This window comes from Phacochoerus africanus, chromosome 3 (genome assembly GCF_016906955.1).
Source record: "Phacochoerus africanus isolate WHEZ1 chromosome 3, ROS_Pafr_v1, whole genome shotgun sequence".
Lineage (NCBI taxonomy): Eukaryota > Metazoa > Chordata > Mammalia > Artiodactyla > Suidae > Phacochoerus > Phacochoerus africanus.
The window spans coordinates 152,904,203-152,917,012 of record NC_062546.1 but is presented as its reverse complement, the minus strand read 5'-3'; the positions used below and the strand labels follow the sequence as shown (position 1 = coordinate 152,917,012).

Below are 12,810 nucleotides of genomic sequence, written 5' to 3'. Positions count from 1 at the left end.
GTAGGCCAGCAGCAACAGCTCCGATCAGACCCCTAGCCTGGGAACCTCCACATGCTGCAGGTGCAGCCCTAAAAAGACAAGACAAAAAAAAAATCACTTAATAATTTGACCAAAGTATAAGCTATTTTACTGTCTGTTATTCATAGTTTAACAGTGCATTTTATTTATTTGTCTTTAGGGCTGTACCCAGGCTAGGGGTTGAATCAGAGCTGTAGCCACTGGCCTATACCACAGCCACAGCAACACCAGATCCGAGCTGCTTCTGTGACTTACACCACAGTTCACGGCAACACTGGATCCTTAACCCACTGAGCGAGGCCAGGGATCAAACCTGTGTCCTCATGATGCTAGTCAGATTCGCCCTCAGCCACGATGGGAACTTCCTAACAGGACATTTAAAGAAAAAGTTTGGTCTCAGATAGCAATCATTAGGACCACAGGACTAGATGAGACCAAGAGGCATCAGTGTGAGCTCTTTCCATAGGGTGGCCAAGATTTAACTGCACTTTTGAAAACATCCTAGAAGCCTCCTCAGGAGAAGAGCCTTTCAGCCTTTTAGGTTATATGCACCAATTCTTTAGGACCGTATTTGTTACTCATTTTGTCAAATCCACATTCTTCATGTTGTGCTTTAAAAAAAGAAACTGCTAAAAATGAATTAGGCAAAATAAATACTTTATTAATTTTTTTTAGGAATCGGCCTTTGTGTGATAATTCGAACATTTAAAAAAATCTATTAAGATACTCTTTCAAAGTATACTGTTAACATCTCAACCACTTTTGATTAAAATTTCACACAAAGAAATATAATAGTTGAAAATTATAAATGCTAAAGAATAATGCTAATAACATTTGGTTATTACTTTACACATTTATTTAACAGATATAAAACCAAATAGGAAAACACTCCCGCCCCCGCCCCGCCATGAAACAAACAGTTCTCACTGGTTAAAACTGAATTAAAACTATTTATTATGAGAAAAACAAATCTAAATTACTTCCATTTTGCAAAAACAAAACCAGCTTATTCATTTCTATCCATTCAAGTCACAGGCTCCATTATTTGGCAATATACTACTATTTAGTCTTTTTAAAGAAGAAACATCCCCTTATAATAAAGAAGTCTGGACAATGAAGAAAAGTACATAGTGTTTAACATAAGGCATGTTCCCCCCCTCCAAAAAAAACCCTACAGAGCTATAATAAAATTACATTTGTCTTGGGTAAAGTAACAATGCTTACAGTGTAAGAACATTAAGTAGTTGTAGGTATAACATATAATTCTATCCTACTGCTATTAGTAACCTCCTCAAGAATTAAGAGCAATTTTTACAACAGAATAATTTTTCTTCTTGGAAGTGACACTAATTAACAGCAGTGGAGGGGAAATCATTGGTTGTTTCAAGCTCTCAAAAAATGAATCAGTTATTGCACAGTAAATACCTCATAGAGGTCAGTGTTTTAAGAGGCTAGTCTGAAGAAATATGTTATTTATAAGTTGGTTAAGTCTGGAAGTTTTCAAGTTTTAAAATTAATTCTACATAGGGAATCAATTGGAAAATATTGACATACAAATAAATATTAGGCTTTTCAAATGACTATAGTTTTGATAGTTTAGAAAAGAAATAAAGTCAGCAAAGTGCCTAGTTTCTATGTTTTTTAAAAAGAGATGCACAGAAGAGATAAACATTCTACACTGTATACAGTAGCCCAGTTCAGCAGCAAGTATCTTCTGAAGCACAAATGACACCTCCACCAGTGTCTACCACTGGTAACTTCAACATCAAACAGCTAATGGGACCCATGCCAACCCTAAAAAAGAGAAGTAAACATTAAACATTTTTTAATTATTACTGAAAGGTCTTTAAAATGAAGATGAGAATATTCTCTAAATGTTTATATATGTATTATATATATATATATGATCCTCCTTTATATATTCTGACATGATTAGATATGGACCTATGGGATATGTGTCTTTAAAAAGCAAAAAAAATAAGACACTAAAAATTTATGACTAATTCTTGAAATCCTGGTCCATAATTGTACATCTGAAATAACATTATAACCAGTACTTTCAAAATAAGATTCAGGGAGTTCCCGTCGTGGCGCAGTGGTTAACAAATCTGACCAGGAACCATGAGGTTGAGGGTTCGATCCCTGGCCTTGCTCAGTGGGTTAAGGATCTGGTGTTGCTGTGAGCTGTGGTGTGGGTTGCAGATGCGGCTCGGATTCTGCGTTGCTGTGGCTCTGGTGTTGGCCAGCGACTATAGCTCCGATTCAACCCCTAGCCTGGGAATCTCCATATGCCGCGGGAGCGGCCCTAGGAAAGGCAAAAAGACAAAAAAAAAAAAAGATTCAGGTTTGAAGGTCCCAAATTCCCTAAATCCAGAGTTTATTTAGTATAAAGAAATTTCAATAAAATGACAAAATATTGATAATCCTGTGGAGATTTGAGATTATGAGATTTGACTTGCTTACAATTTAAAACAGACTATAAGAGGTTTTTATACTGAAGGATAATATACACTTCCTATAAATCAAAATTTAGCTAGAGAAACAGACCTATGTGCTAAAAAAAAACCCAAAGCATTAAAAAAAAAAGTACTGATTTAATTTAGCTAAATAAAGAAATTCAGAAAAATTTACCTATAAATTCCACTCAATGGCTATCTTGCCTAGAATTAGATGCTTTACTTGAAGATACTGCTGCCAAGAGTCCACTTACAATTTCCCGTCTGATCTCCCCAACAATAGACTCTTTAATCTAGAATTGGAAAAAAAGGAAAATAGGACTTTAACAATATGACTCATTTTTTCTATTTTCAGAAAAACATAAATAAATACCATTTAATTCCTGCAGTAAGCTAACCAACAGCAAAAACTACAACCTTCATGAACTGCTGAGATGCCGTGGGGAACCACATCCATCTACCCTCAAGCCCAGACCACATTCTGAGGGCTCATCTAGTGTAACTCAGATAACTTCATTACAAAATATCACAATTTTTAGGTTGAGAATATTGAAGAATGTTAGATTTTAAAACTTCATTAGATTATCTGCTCTACGACACAAAATACCGTAGAAGAACTGACTAAAGGTTAGGTTCATTTCTATGCTTTTTATTAATGTCTATCTTTGTATGGTAATTAGCAAGATATGTAAGTATTCTCATTATTAAGAAAACCCACCAGTGGCAAAATACTATACCAGTGTATTGCCTGTTGTTCATAGTCACTGAAAACAAAGTATCCAAAGAAGTTATGTATTATTCTAACCTAACATGCACATTTAAGTGAAAGAAGAAATGATAATTTAGTACAATTAATTTTAAAACATCATCCTCTAAACAACCATACACTCTAAAAAAAATCTACTTAGTTGTATGGTATGTTTGGCACTTGTCTGAAAATTTTGCTTCAGATAAGGATTTACATGTCATTTTATTGTTGGAAAAGGCAAACAGATCTAGAGACAATGACAAGTCCATCAAGATTTTCTTCTCCAGATGCTCAAACACTACACATGCCTATCCTCGCCTTTTTCCAATGACACAGCATCGCCTCCAAATAGCCTTTTGTGAAGGCTTTAAATGTGTATTTCCTGAAACAAACTGATAATGCCTTCCCGAATTAGCACTTGAGACACTTCAACCAGCTTTTAAAATTCTATATTTTTGCAGCTTCCTGTCAGCCTGATCTATTTCCTAAAATGTTCCTAATACATCCTGAACACATCTCAATTGAAGTCTTTCCAAAAATGGCTTTGTATTAATGTCATGCAAAATTGGTACACAATACAGATTTACACATAAGTATTCAGAGAAACAAATGTTCCTTAGCTACCATCTGTACTGAAATATATTTAAATAAATAGAAGCTTCTCATATTACCTTCTACCAATATTTCCAAACTTTAAACATCGTCCAAAGTTTGTGAAAGCCATAGTACTTCAGATTCATTTTTTTAAACAAATATGTATTGGATACAAATATTATGAAAGCTACAATCTCTTTGCCACAATATACAAGCGCAAATGCAGTGTGCTGAGTCAGATCCTCTGTAAATCTGTATTTACAAAAGACAATGAGTAGCACAGTCTTTCACTACTGTTGTCCAATGGACATCTCATCATACTTCATCATTCAAAAAAGTTCATCATTCAAAAAAAGTTGGCCAAAAAGTATTCTTTAGAAACCAAAAAAACTAGCCAAAAAATATTCTCTATAAACCAAAAATGTGTGCCAACATTGGGGGGTGGGGGTGGGCAGTGGTTTATAGACATACCTGGAATAAGACATAAAAGAATCTCTGTCAAGGATGTTATAATCTATATGGGCACAAAATGAATATTGTTTCATAAAATATTAAGAGGAGTAAGTAAATTTATTATGACATAAGAACAGAACAGAATACATTTTGAGAAATGAGAGGCCAGTATGGCCTAGAAGAGGAAAAAACTTAAAAATTCTCAGAGAATAGCAGACATTAACTTAGTAGGTCACTAAGGATGACTTCAGAGGATAGTAAGGATGAAAACTGTCCAACAACAGCGGAGGGAGTGAGCAAACAGAAGCCCAGCTGACAAGCTAGTTCCTACTAGGTATGGAGGAAGCAGAACAGGAGGATGAGGTTAGATGGAAAGTGTTCTTTGTGAGCAACTTCAGGGAGAGGACAGGGTTGGATCTCATTAATCAATGTATCCTGACATACAGTATGCATTCGATCAATGTTCAAATGAATGCATCAATGACAGAGAATGAGACAGACTGAGCAAAAGCATGATTGAGAGATGCAAAGAAGAACAGAAAGTAAAAAAAAGGAGTACAGACTATTACTGAAAATGACAAAATATCTTTGATAATTTACTGAAGGAACAAATGTAGGGAACAAATAAATTCCAAAGTCTCCCATGCCACAGAAAAGTGAAAAGAATTAGAAAGTTAGAAAACTGCTGTGATGGATGGCCTTTATGAGCACAACTACCAAAAGGGGTACCGGCTGAAGACAGACTACTTGCCTGTATGTAGAGTTGCCTTTATGAAAACAACTACCAAAAAGTGGTATTGGCTGAAGACAGACTACTTATGATTAAGGAAGGAATGCTCATTGGCAAATAAACAGGCTGAAAGCAAATTTGAAGTGTGGGGCAACATATCCATTTAATATGTATCGACAGAGTGCTTCCTTTGTGGCAGCCACTATATCATGTGATCACTAACAGAATTATAAAAGAACAGGAAAGCTGTGTATTTACCAAAATACATGTTTAAAGCTTGCCAGATGAAATGTAATAAAGATACTAAAAGGCATGAACCAAGCCTTCCTGGAGACATCAATAAACAAAGAACTCTCCACACAAAGCAATCTATGATTATGCTTTGACATTTAATTCTGCTCCATTTGCTTCTAAGCCTGTACTCATTCATTCTATTAAGTAATCACCTTTTTTTGAAATAACTATAAACATTTTCAGGCCACTGATTACATACATCACAGACCACCTGAACAAATTCAGCGTGTACACATCCCCATGACAACATTTACAATCTGCATAGGAAACAGGTATCTTTAATCTACCAAAAGATTAGTTCTTGAATAAGCATATTAAATATTTGAAAGAATTTTACTGTATTAACACGCTACAGATAATGAAAACATTCTTTTTAAAACTTCACAGATGGTGAAATAATGGAAACAAAGGCCGACAGACATCATTGTTTTCATTCACTCATGAGTGCAATAAGAAAACTTCCCTGAAAGTGTCTGCCAAACATGCTTAATCCTCACCTGCAAAACTCTTCAACTCAAGCTTAAATCTTGCCTTCCTGAATAGAGGCTTTGTTAATGGGGTTAGGGACTCAGAATTTACTGGGAACACAGAATCTAATTTAATTTTCTTGGTAGCTGATACAATAAGCTTTTTTGAAAAATTAGAAATCAGTACCAGGTTGTTTTTTGTGCGTTATTTTTTTATTTTTTTCTAATGGCCACACCCATGGCATATAGAAACTACCAGGCCAGGGGTTCAATCAAAGCTGCAGTTGCAACCTACATCACAGCTACAGCAACACTGGATCAATCCTTAACCCACTGCACAACACTGGGAACTCTAATACGATGTATATTTAAGTAAAAAGATTATGTCTATTTTAAATGAGTAGAATCAAGACTAATCTGAGTTTTAAACGTTTTGTAAACAAAGTTTAACAGAACACCACTGTAATTGAGCTAAGATGATATTAACAATTTTTTAAACTTATAGATGGTATTAGACTAATTTATCTATTTACATAAGCTTTTTAAAGTGCTTCAAAATACTTTTTTCTTAAGGATATCAATATTCCTCTTATGCCTTGTTTGATCTACTATATATTTTGCTTGCTTCTTTGTAGTTAGTTAAAATGGTCAATGTTATGCCAGAGTTCCTCCAAACTATGCCAAATCCTGAATTAGGGAGTTTCCAATTAATAGGTTTAATAACAAATTCTGAAAAATTCTTCAAACATTTGCTTTGCATGTCAGTTTAAATGTCTTTAAATTATAAAATCTTCCACATTTAACAAGAAGTTCTTATAAATGATTAAGGAATTCTCTCTATATAACCTTTCTATATATATATATATATATGTTTTATCAGCCAAAAAAAAAAATCAATTGTCTAGTTTAGGAATGCTTTACTCCTCGGAAATTATTCACAGCACATATCAGGCCATCCACTAACAACTATAAAAATTAGTACTCAAGTGTGCATTAAGAGTAATTGTGCCAAATGAATACATAAAGCTGAATTTCCAAGGAAAATTTTCAAACCAAAGCAAGCTAAAGGGAATGAAAACATCACATGTCTAGGGGAAAAAAAAAAAAAAAAAAAGTATCTTAAAACTTGTTTCCTCAGTTAATAAAACTTATTTCCTGTTAGAAAAATAATTACTTAATTTTACTCAAAAACTGATCTTTGATGTGAAGTAAGACTAGATTATAATCAGTCACACATAACAGAGCAAGGTGGATATACAGAGCCTGCTAACCATTAGCTAGCCACAACCAACCTACAAAAATAATACTTATAAGACATACACATTTATAGAATTAAGACCTTTTAAAACTTAAAGTTGGTCATTTATATCATGAGAAGAAATTACATACATGCAGTCTCTTCTGCTAGGATACCTGTACTGTAAATGTGAATTTGTCTGAATGTCCAGCTGAATCTAGGAACGCGGTACTCAGGATGTACAAACATTAAACCCCCATCAGCTCTCTCAGTTCTCTGTGTGTCATGAACCACACCTATCCATGTCTGGCATTAAAACTTTCTGCTAGGGCATTCCTGTTGTGGCTCAGCAGGTTACGAACCTGACTAGTATCCATGAGGATGCAGGTCTGATCCCTGGCCTCGTTCAGTGGGTTAAAGATCCGGCGTTACTGTGAACTGTGGTGTAGGTCACAGATGAGGCTCGGATCCCATGTGGCTGTGGCATAGACCAGCAGCTATGGCTCTGATTCAGACCCTAGCCTGGGAACCTCTATATGCCACAGGTGTGGCCCTAAAACGCAAAAGACAACAGCACAAAACTTTCTGCTAAATTTCATGTCACCTTTCTCTACCACTTTACAATACCTCACAAGCTGCAACTCTTCAAAAGTACAATTCCACAAGCAAGCTCAGGTCTTTTTCAAGGTAAAGTGTAACATTATTGCAGTACTTATATATTTGTTAACCACTTAACATTTATAAAATAGTATTCCTGTTTTTATTAAGTTTCTACTTTTATTTAAATATGTCACTGACAAGTTTTGAGTGTTTTACTCCTAATCCTATTTTCCTCATAAGTTCTGAGGTTTCTATTGCACAAACTTGCACAGCACAATGATTTTTAGGAATGCATGTATCATACTATAGCAAAACTATTTTTAATGTACTTCTCAAGCTACTGTCATGTGCCTATAAGTTATGGCACCTCTTTGGACCAAAAAGATCGATGGGCCATTTGAAGGAAAATTTTGGTCTGTTGCCACCATTCTTGACTGATAATCACTAGAAATTTGTTTATGCTACTCAAAATTCTAAAAATACATTAGTTTCACATTACTGAATTTATTGGAAATACAGAGATTAAAATGAGAGAGGTACTGACCCTAATTTCTCTGGCTCATTTTGACTTTTCCACTTCTAAATTCTTAGTTCTCTAATACATTACACTAAATGATTTTCTCAATTGTTTCCTAGTCTTTTTTACCTTCCTACTAGACTTTAAGGATCTCATTAAGACACATAAACTCTTTCCTTTTTTTTTTTCAATGTACAAGATATTCCTCTGTTGAAAAGAACAAATGATCCTTTTTCACCATGGACTTTAGTATCTCAGTTGGAAAAAATTATGAATAATTATGGTTCTGCCTTAGAGTTACGCTTAAGGGAGCAAAATGGAAAAATGCTTTAGGTTTGCACACTGCTGTCATAAAGGATAAAACTCTTCATTCTCTATTTCTATCTTTATGTGTAATAGAATTTTTTTCTTTTACAACCGCACTTGCAGCATATGGAAGTTTCCAGGCTAGGGGTCTCTAGATCTTTAACCCACTGAGCAAGGTCAGGGATCAAACCTGCATCCTCACAGACACTATATTGGGTTCTTAACACAAGAAGCCATGATAGGAATACCTCTTTCTTTGAGTAACTTATGTAATTTCCACATTTCTCTTCCCACTAAACCAAATCAAATTCTTTATACTTAAAATTATACCATTTTTTTATGTCAATTGATATAATAAAACAACACCTTTAATCCTGGAAGAGATCTAAATTGTAATCCCTCATTTTACAAACGTGGAAATGGAGATCTAGAGAGCTTCGTCACATGTTCATCTATTCTGAACCCTATGCCTACCTTTTTTCACCAAAGCAAATATAGAGAATTCCAATTTTTTCAGACTGGAATATGAAATCTGCAGAAATGGCATTACAAACATATCTTAACAGATACCAGTTGGATCAATGGGAAAATTACTGAATAGAGTGAATCAAAGGAATTATATTATAAATAATTAATGTTCAAATAAAACCTCTTCCAAATTAATTAAGCGCAGATTTTACTCACCTCCCTTATGACTTGCTGGAACTCATCCTGCTCCACATTTTTATGTATTTCCTCAGCAGCTGGCAATAATGAGATTTTTCCATGCTCTTTCTCCACTTCAGATTTAGGTCCTACAGCCTCTAAGGCCTCCTCAACTGCTCCAACTTCCTCAGAACTTTCTACTTCTGGAGGTGACTGCACAGAGCCTGTTCTAGATGGAGCAGTTGGTGTTAGGGCCACCGATGCTCGGAATACTTTCTTGCTTGGTATCAGATGGGCCTTGGGTTTGCCCACTGAGTCACTAAAGGGTACTGCAGTTCTCCTGTTTGCATGGGATGGACCAGAACATACAGAAGATGACTCCGAAGTTGCCTGGGAGAAAACAGATTCTGAGCTTTCTCCAGGAGGAATTTCAAATCCCATTTCTCCAAGGCCCAGGCCTAATTCAGACTTCAGATATGACTGTTCTCGCATCAGTTCAGTGACCTGGAAATCGGAAAAACTTTAATTCTTCTCTCTTGAAATTAAGATTGGTAGTTAAAGAAGATTAAAATCCTAGCTGTCCAAAAATCATTTAACTTGTAAAATGATTTTTATTCATTTAGTTACTATTCAATTTCATTCACAAAAAGAGCAAAGAAAATTTAAATTCACAGTGATATCAAGCCATAAAATGTGTAACTATAGTAAGGTGAAATTTTACTTGGTCCCACATGGGTGTCCAAATTATTTATAAAGAAGAGTAACTGGTAAAAACAAAACAAAACTGCTACTCATATTGCCCCCAAATGAACCAATTTGATTAAAATATAATAAAAATCAAACCTTTGTTCAAAAAGTAGTCATCCTACAGATTCAATTACCTAAAGGACCTGGAATCAGCACATTTTTCCCAGAGTATAAATTACTCTTTATGATGCATTTTTTCTTTAGGCCATAACGATAAATCACTATTGCAATTAACTGGCTTTCTAGTGGCCAAAGATGGCACTGGACCTTCAGAAGTACCAGACTCACCTTCAATCAATTTAACTAACTTATCAAATTCTATATTTTAAAAAAACAATTCATCTTTATTAGGAAAACTGTATGTTTATGAAATATTGCCTTTCCCAGTGATTTAAAAGGAAAGAAAGAGGCTTACTGGTTCCATTACATTCAGCGGAGATGGGCATGACAGGTTATCAGCACTTCTACTGCCATACATCCCCTGAAAAAGCAAGAACAATATATATATATGAGTGTGCATATGTGTATTTTTTCGAATTGCAAGTGTTTTATAGTAAAGTGAACTAATTATTGCTCTGAAGCAGTCTTACGTCATTAAGGTCACCCCAACTATCAAAGGATCCCATAAAATGTGTTACAGTGACTAGAGGCTGCACAGATGTTCTGCTTCTCTGTTCTGACCAACACACATTTCTCAGAATAATGGATCGAAACCTTTTATAGAAAAAGATATTCATCGATGATTACTCATATTCTACCCTATACATATATGTGTGTACACACACACATTCTTATTCTGCCCCATATATGTGTGTCTATTCATGCATTTTACTTTTAACAAAATCAAATTTATTCAAAAAAAGAAAAGTTTAGTATTTCAACATTTCGAAACAATATATTCAACGTTCAAAACAATATATTCTACGACTGAATGATTCTGGCAAAAATAAGAATACAACTGTTGAAGGCATGAACCCTCTGCATGCCTCTAACACTATTAGAATAAGTGCCTTATTTATTTATTTTCTGGCCACACCCATCGCATATGTGGACTGAACCATGCCACAGTAGTGACCTGAGCTGCTGCAGTGACAACGCCAGATCCTTAATTTGCTGTGCCACAGGAGAACTCCCTAAGGTAAGTGTTTTAAAGTAAGGCCTCTGTCCTAAATTATGTGGAATGTTATAAGAAGTCCTGAGTGAAAACTAATGCCAACCCATGGTAGCATACCATGAGTGCCGAGGAGCGGAAAGGTGAAGGCATGCGCACAGAGCGAAGCTGTTCCTCCAGCCCCAGCAGGCGCTCCTCCAGCTGCAGTTCTAGGTCCTGAAGTTCCATTCGCACTGAATTTCTCAAGCTCTGCAGCTGATCAACTTCATACCTGTCAGTGCAGAGTAAGCACAATGTTTGAAAAAAAGTAGTTTACAAACTCGTGTTCATAATTCTCTCATAAGCTACTGGAAGGTGCTGAAACTCCAATTAGCACAACAGCAACTGCAGGTGTAACCACCTGGAGAATTGGTTTTTCTTCCTCTATCCTCAATCACAAATATCCCAACCAATAAAAAAACATGGAACCACCATCTTCCTTAATCCACCAAAGGCAGTAAAGTTTACTCAGTAAAACACCATGCCTAATTTTATTTACACACATTTACAAAATAGAGACCACAGCAGTAAAATAAAACCTAACTTAAAGTTGACAATACTTTTTATTTTTTTTTCTTTTTCTTTTCTCTTTGCCATTTCTTGGGCCGCTCCTGCGGCATATGGAGGTTCCCAGGCTAGAGATCTAATTGGAGCTACAGCCACCGGCCTACGCCAGAGCCACAGCAAAGCGGGATCCAAGCCAGGTCTGTAACCTACACCACAGCTCACGACAACGCTAGATCCTTAACCCACTGAGCAAGGCCAGGGATCGAACCTGCAACCTCATGGTTCCTAGTCGGATTCGTTAACCACTGAGCCACGACGGGAACTCCGACAATGCTTTTTAGAATGAAAAATAAGAGTCACAGTATGACAAATGAACTTTTACCTTTCCTCCTCAGTCATATGATGATAAACCATGGTTTGCTGACGAAGCATTGCCAATTCTAAATCCATCATTTGTGATCTAAACAAGTTCAGGTTCCGCCTCATTACTTGGAGCTCCTGAAAAGTGTTCTAAAATACAATATAACAGCATTAACTTCTAAACCACACAAAGAATTTTGTAATGCAAAGATTTAAGTAAGGACTTACTTCATAAAGAGGTAGAAGAGATGATTTCTGAGGACTATATGGAGCAGCAGCAAGGTCAGGTCCTCTCATCACAGGGTACTTCAAAAGAGTTCAAAGTATGATTATAAATCAATTTACCGTGACTATTTCCAAATTATATAAGGTGTTAAAAAAGAAGGAATTTGGGACCTACACATCTTTCTTTTTGAGGCCAAAAACAAAAAACTACTTCATGTTGAAAGCAGGAACCAAATAAGTTATGCTATCTATTCTGTTTCAAGTATAAATCAATGTATTTGGAATGAGAAAAAACAACAGAACACACATAATTAAAATCTGTCTTACAGGACTTCCCTCTTACCCCGAGAAAGTAGAAAAATAAAAACAAAACTCAGAAACGTAGCAGCAATGGCAAATGTCATTCTGAGATTACAGAAACTCCTGACTTGGCTGTAGAGTAACAAGCAATCATTACACTCATTCTTAGACATATGAGTATCTACTAGACATCACTATTTCAGGGTGTGAAAATGAAAAAAGGAAGACAAAAGATGTTCCCAGTCTTCAAGTTTCTCACAGTGTAAGGAGTATGCCAAAGAAAAGACAAATTTTAATATTGCTAGGGGTGGTGTGGAGAATGCTATGATGGAAACAAACAAAAATCCAGATTAGGTAAGTGTTCCCGACAGTGGTGACACCTGAGCTGAGCCTTAACAGTAAAGGGGACTTGGTCAAAGAAAAGCAAGCACAGGGCATTCCAGGGTTTGTTTTTGT

The 12,810-nt window shown here is 35.7% G+C and overlaps 1 protein-coding gene across 2 annotated transcripts in view; it reads right to left on the bottom strand.

The window, feature by feature from the left end:
• Positions 1-658: 658 nt before the first annotated feature.
• ITPRID2 (ITPR interacting domain containing 2) overlaps positions 659-12,810 on the bottom strand; it is a 39,542-nt gene continuing 27,390 nt past the window's right edge. Inside the window, exons 12-18 of one of the 2 annotated variants that reach the window (XM_047773016.1) lie at positions 12,058-12,135; positions 11,852-11,979; positions 11,044-11,194; positions 10,228-10,293; positions 9,105-9,569; positions 8,971-8,978; positions 659-1,812 (exon numbers count right to left, since the gene is read on the bottom strand). In XM_047773016.1, the coding sequence (XP_047628972.1) occupies positions 1,716-1,812; positions 8,971-8,978; positions 9,105-9,569; positions 10,228-10,293; positions 11,044-11,194; positions 11,852-11,979; positions 12,058-12,135 (993 nt within the window). In that variant the 3' untranslated portion in view covers positions 659-1,715. Of the gene's footprint in view, positions 1,813-2,649; positions 2,768-8,970; positions 8,979-9,104; positions 9,570-10,227; positions 10,294-11,043; positions 11,195-11,851; positions 11,980-12,057; positions 12,136-12,810 lie in introns of both variants that reach the window. The other variant, XM_047773015.1, reaches the window with a different exon arrangement.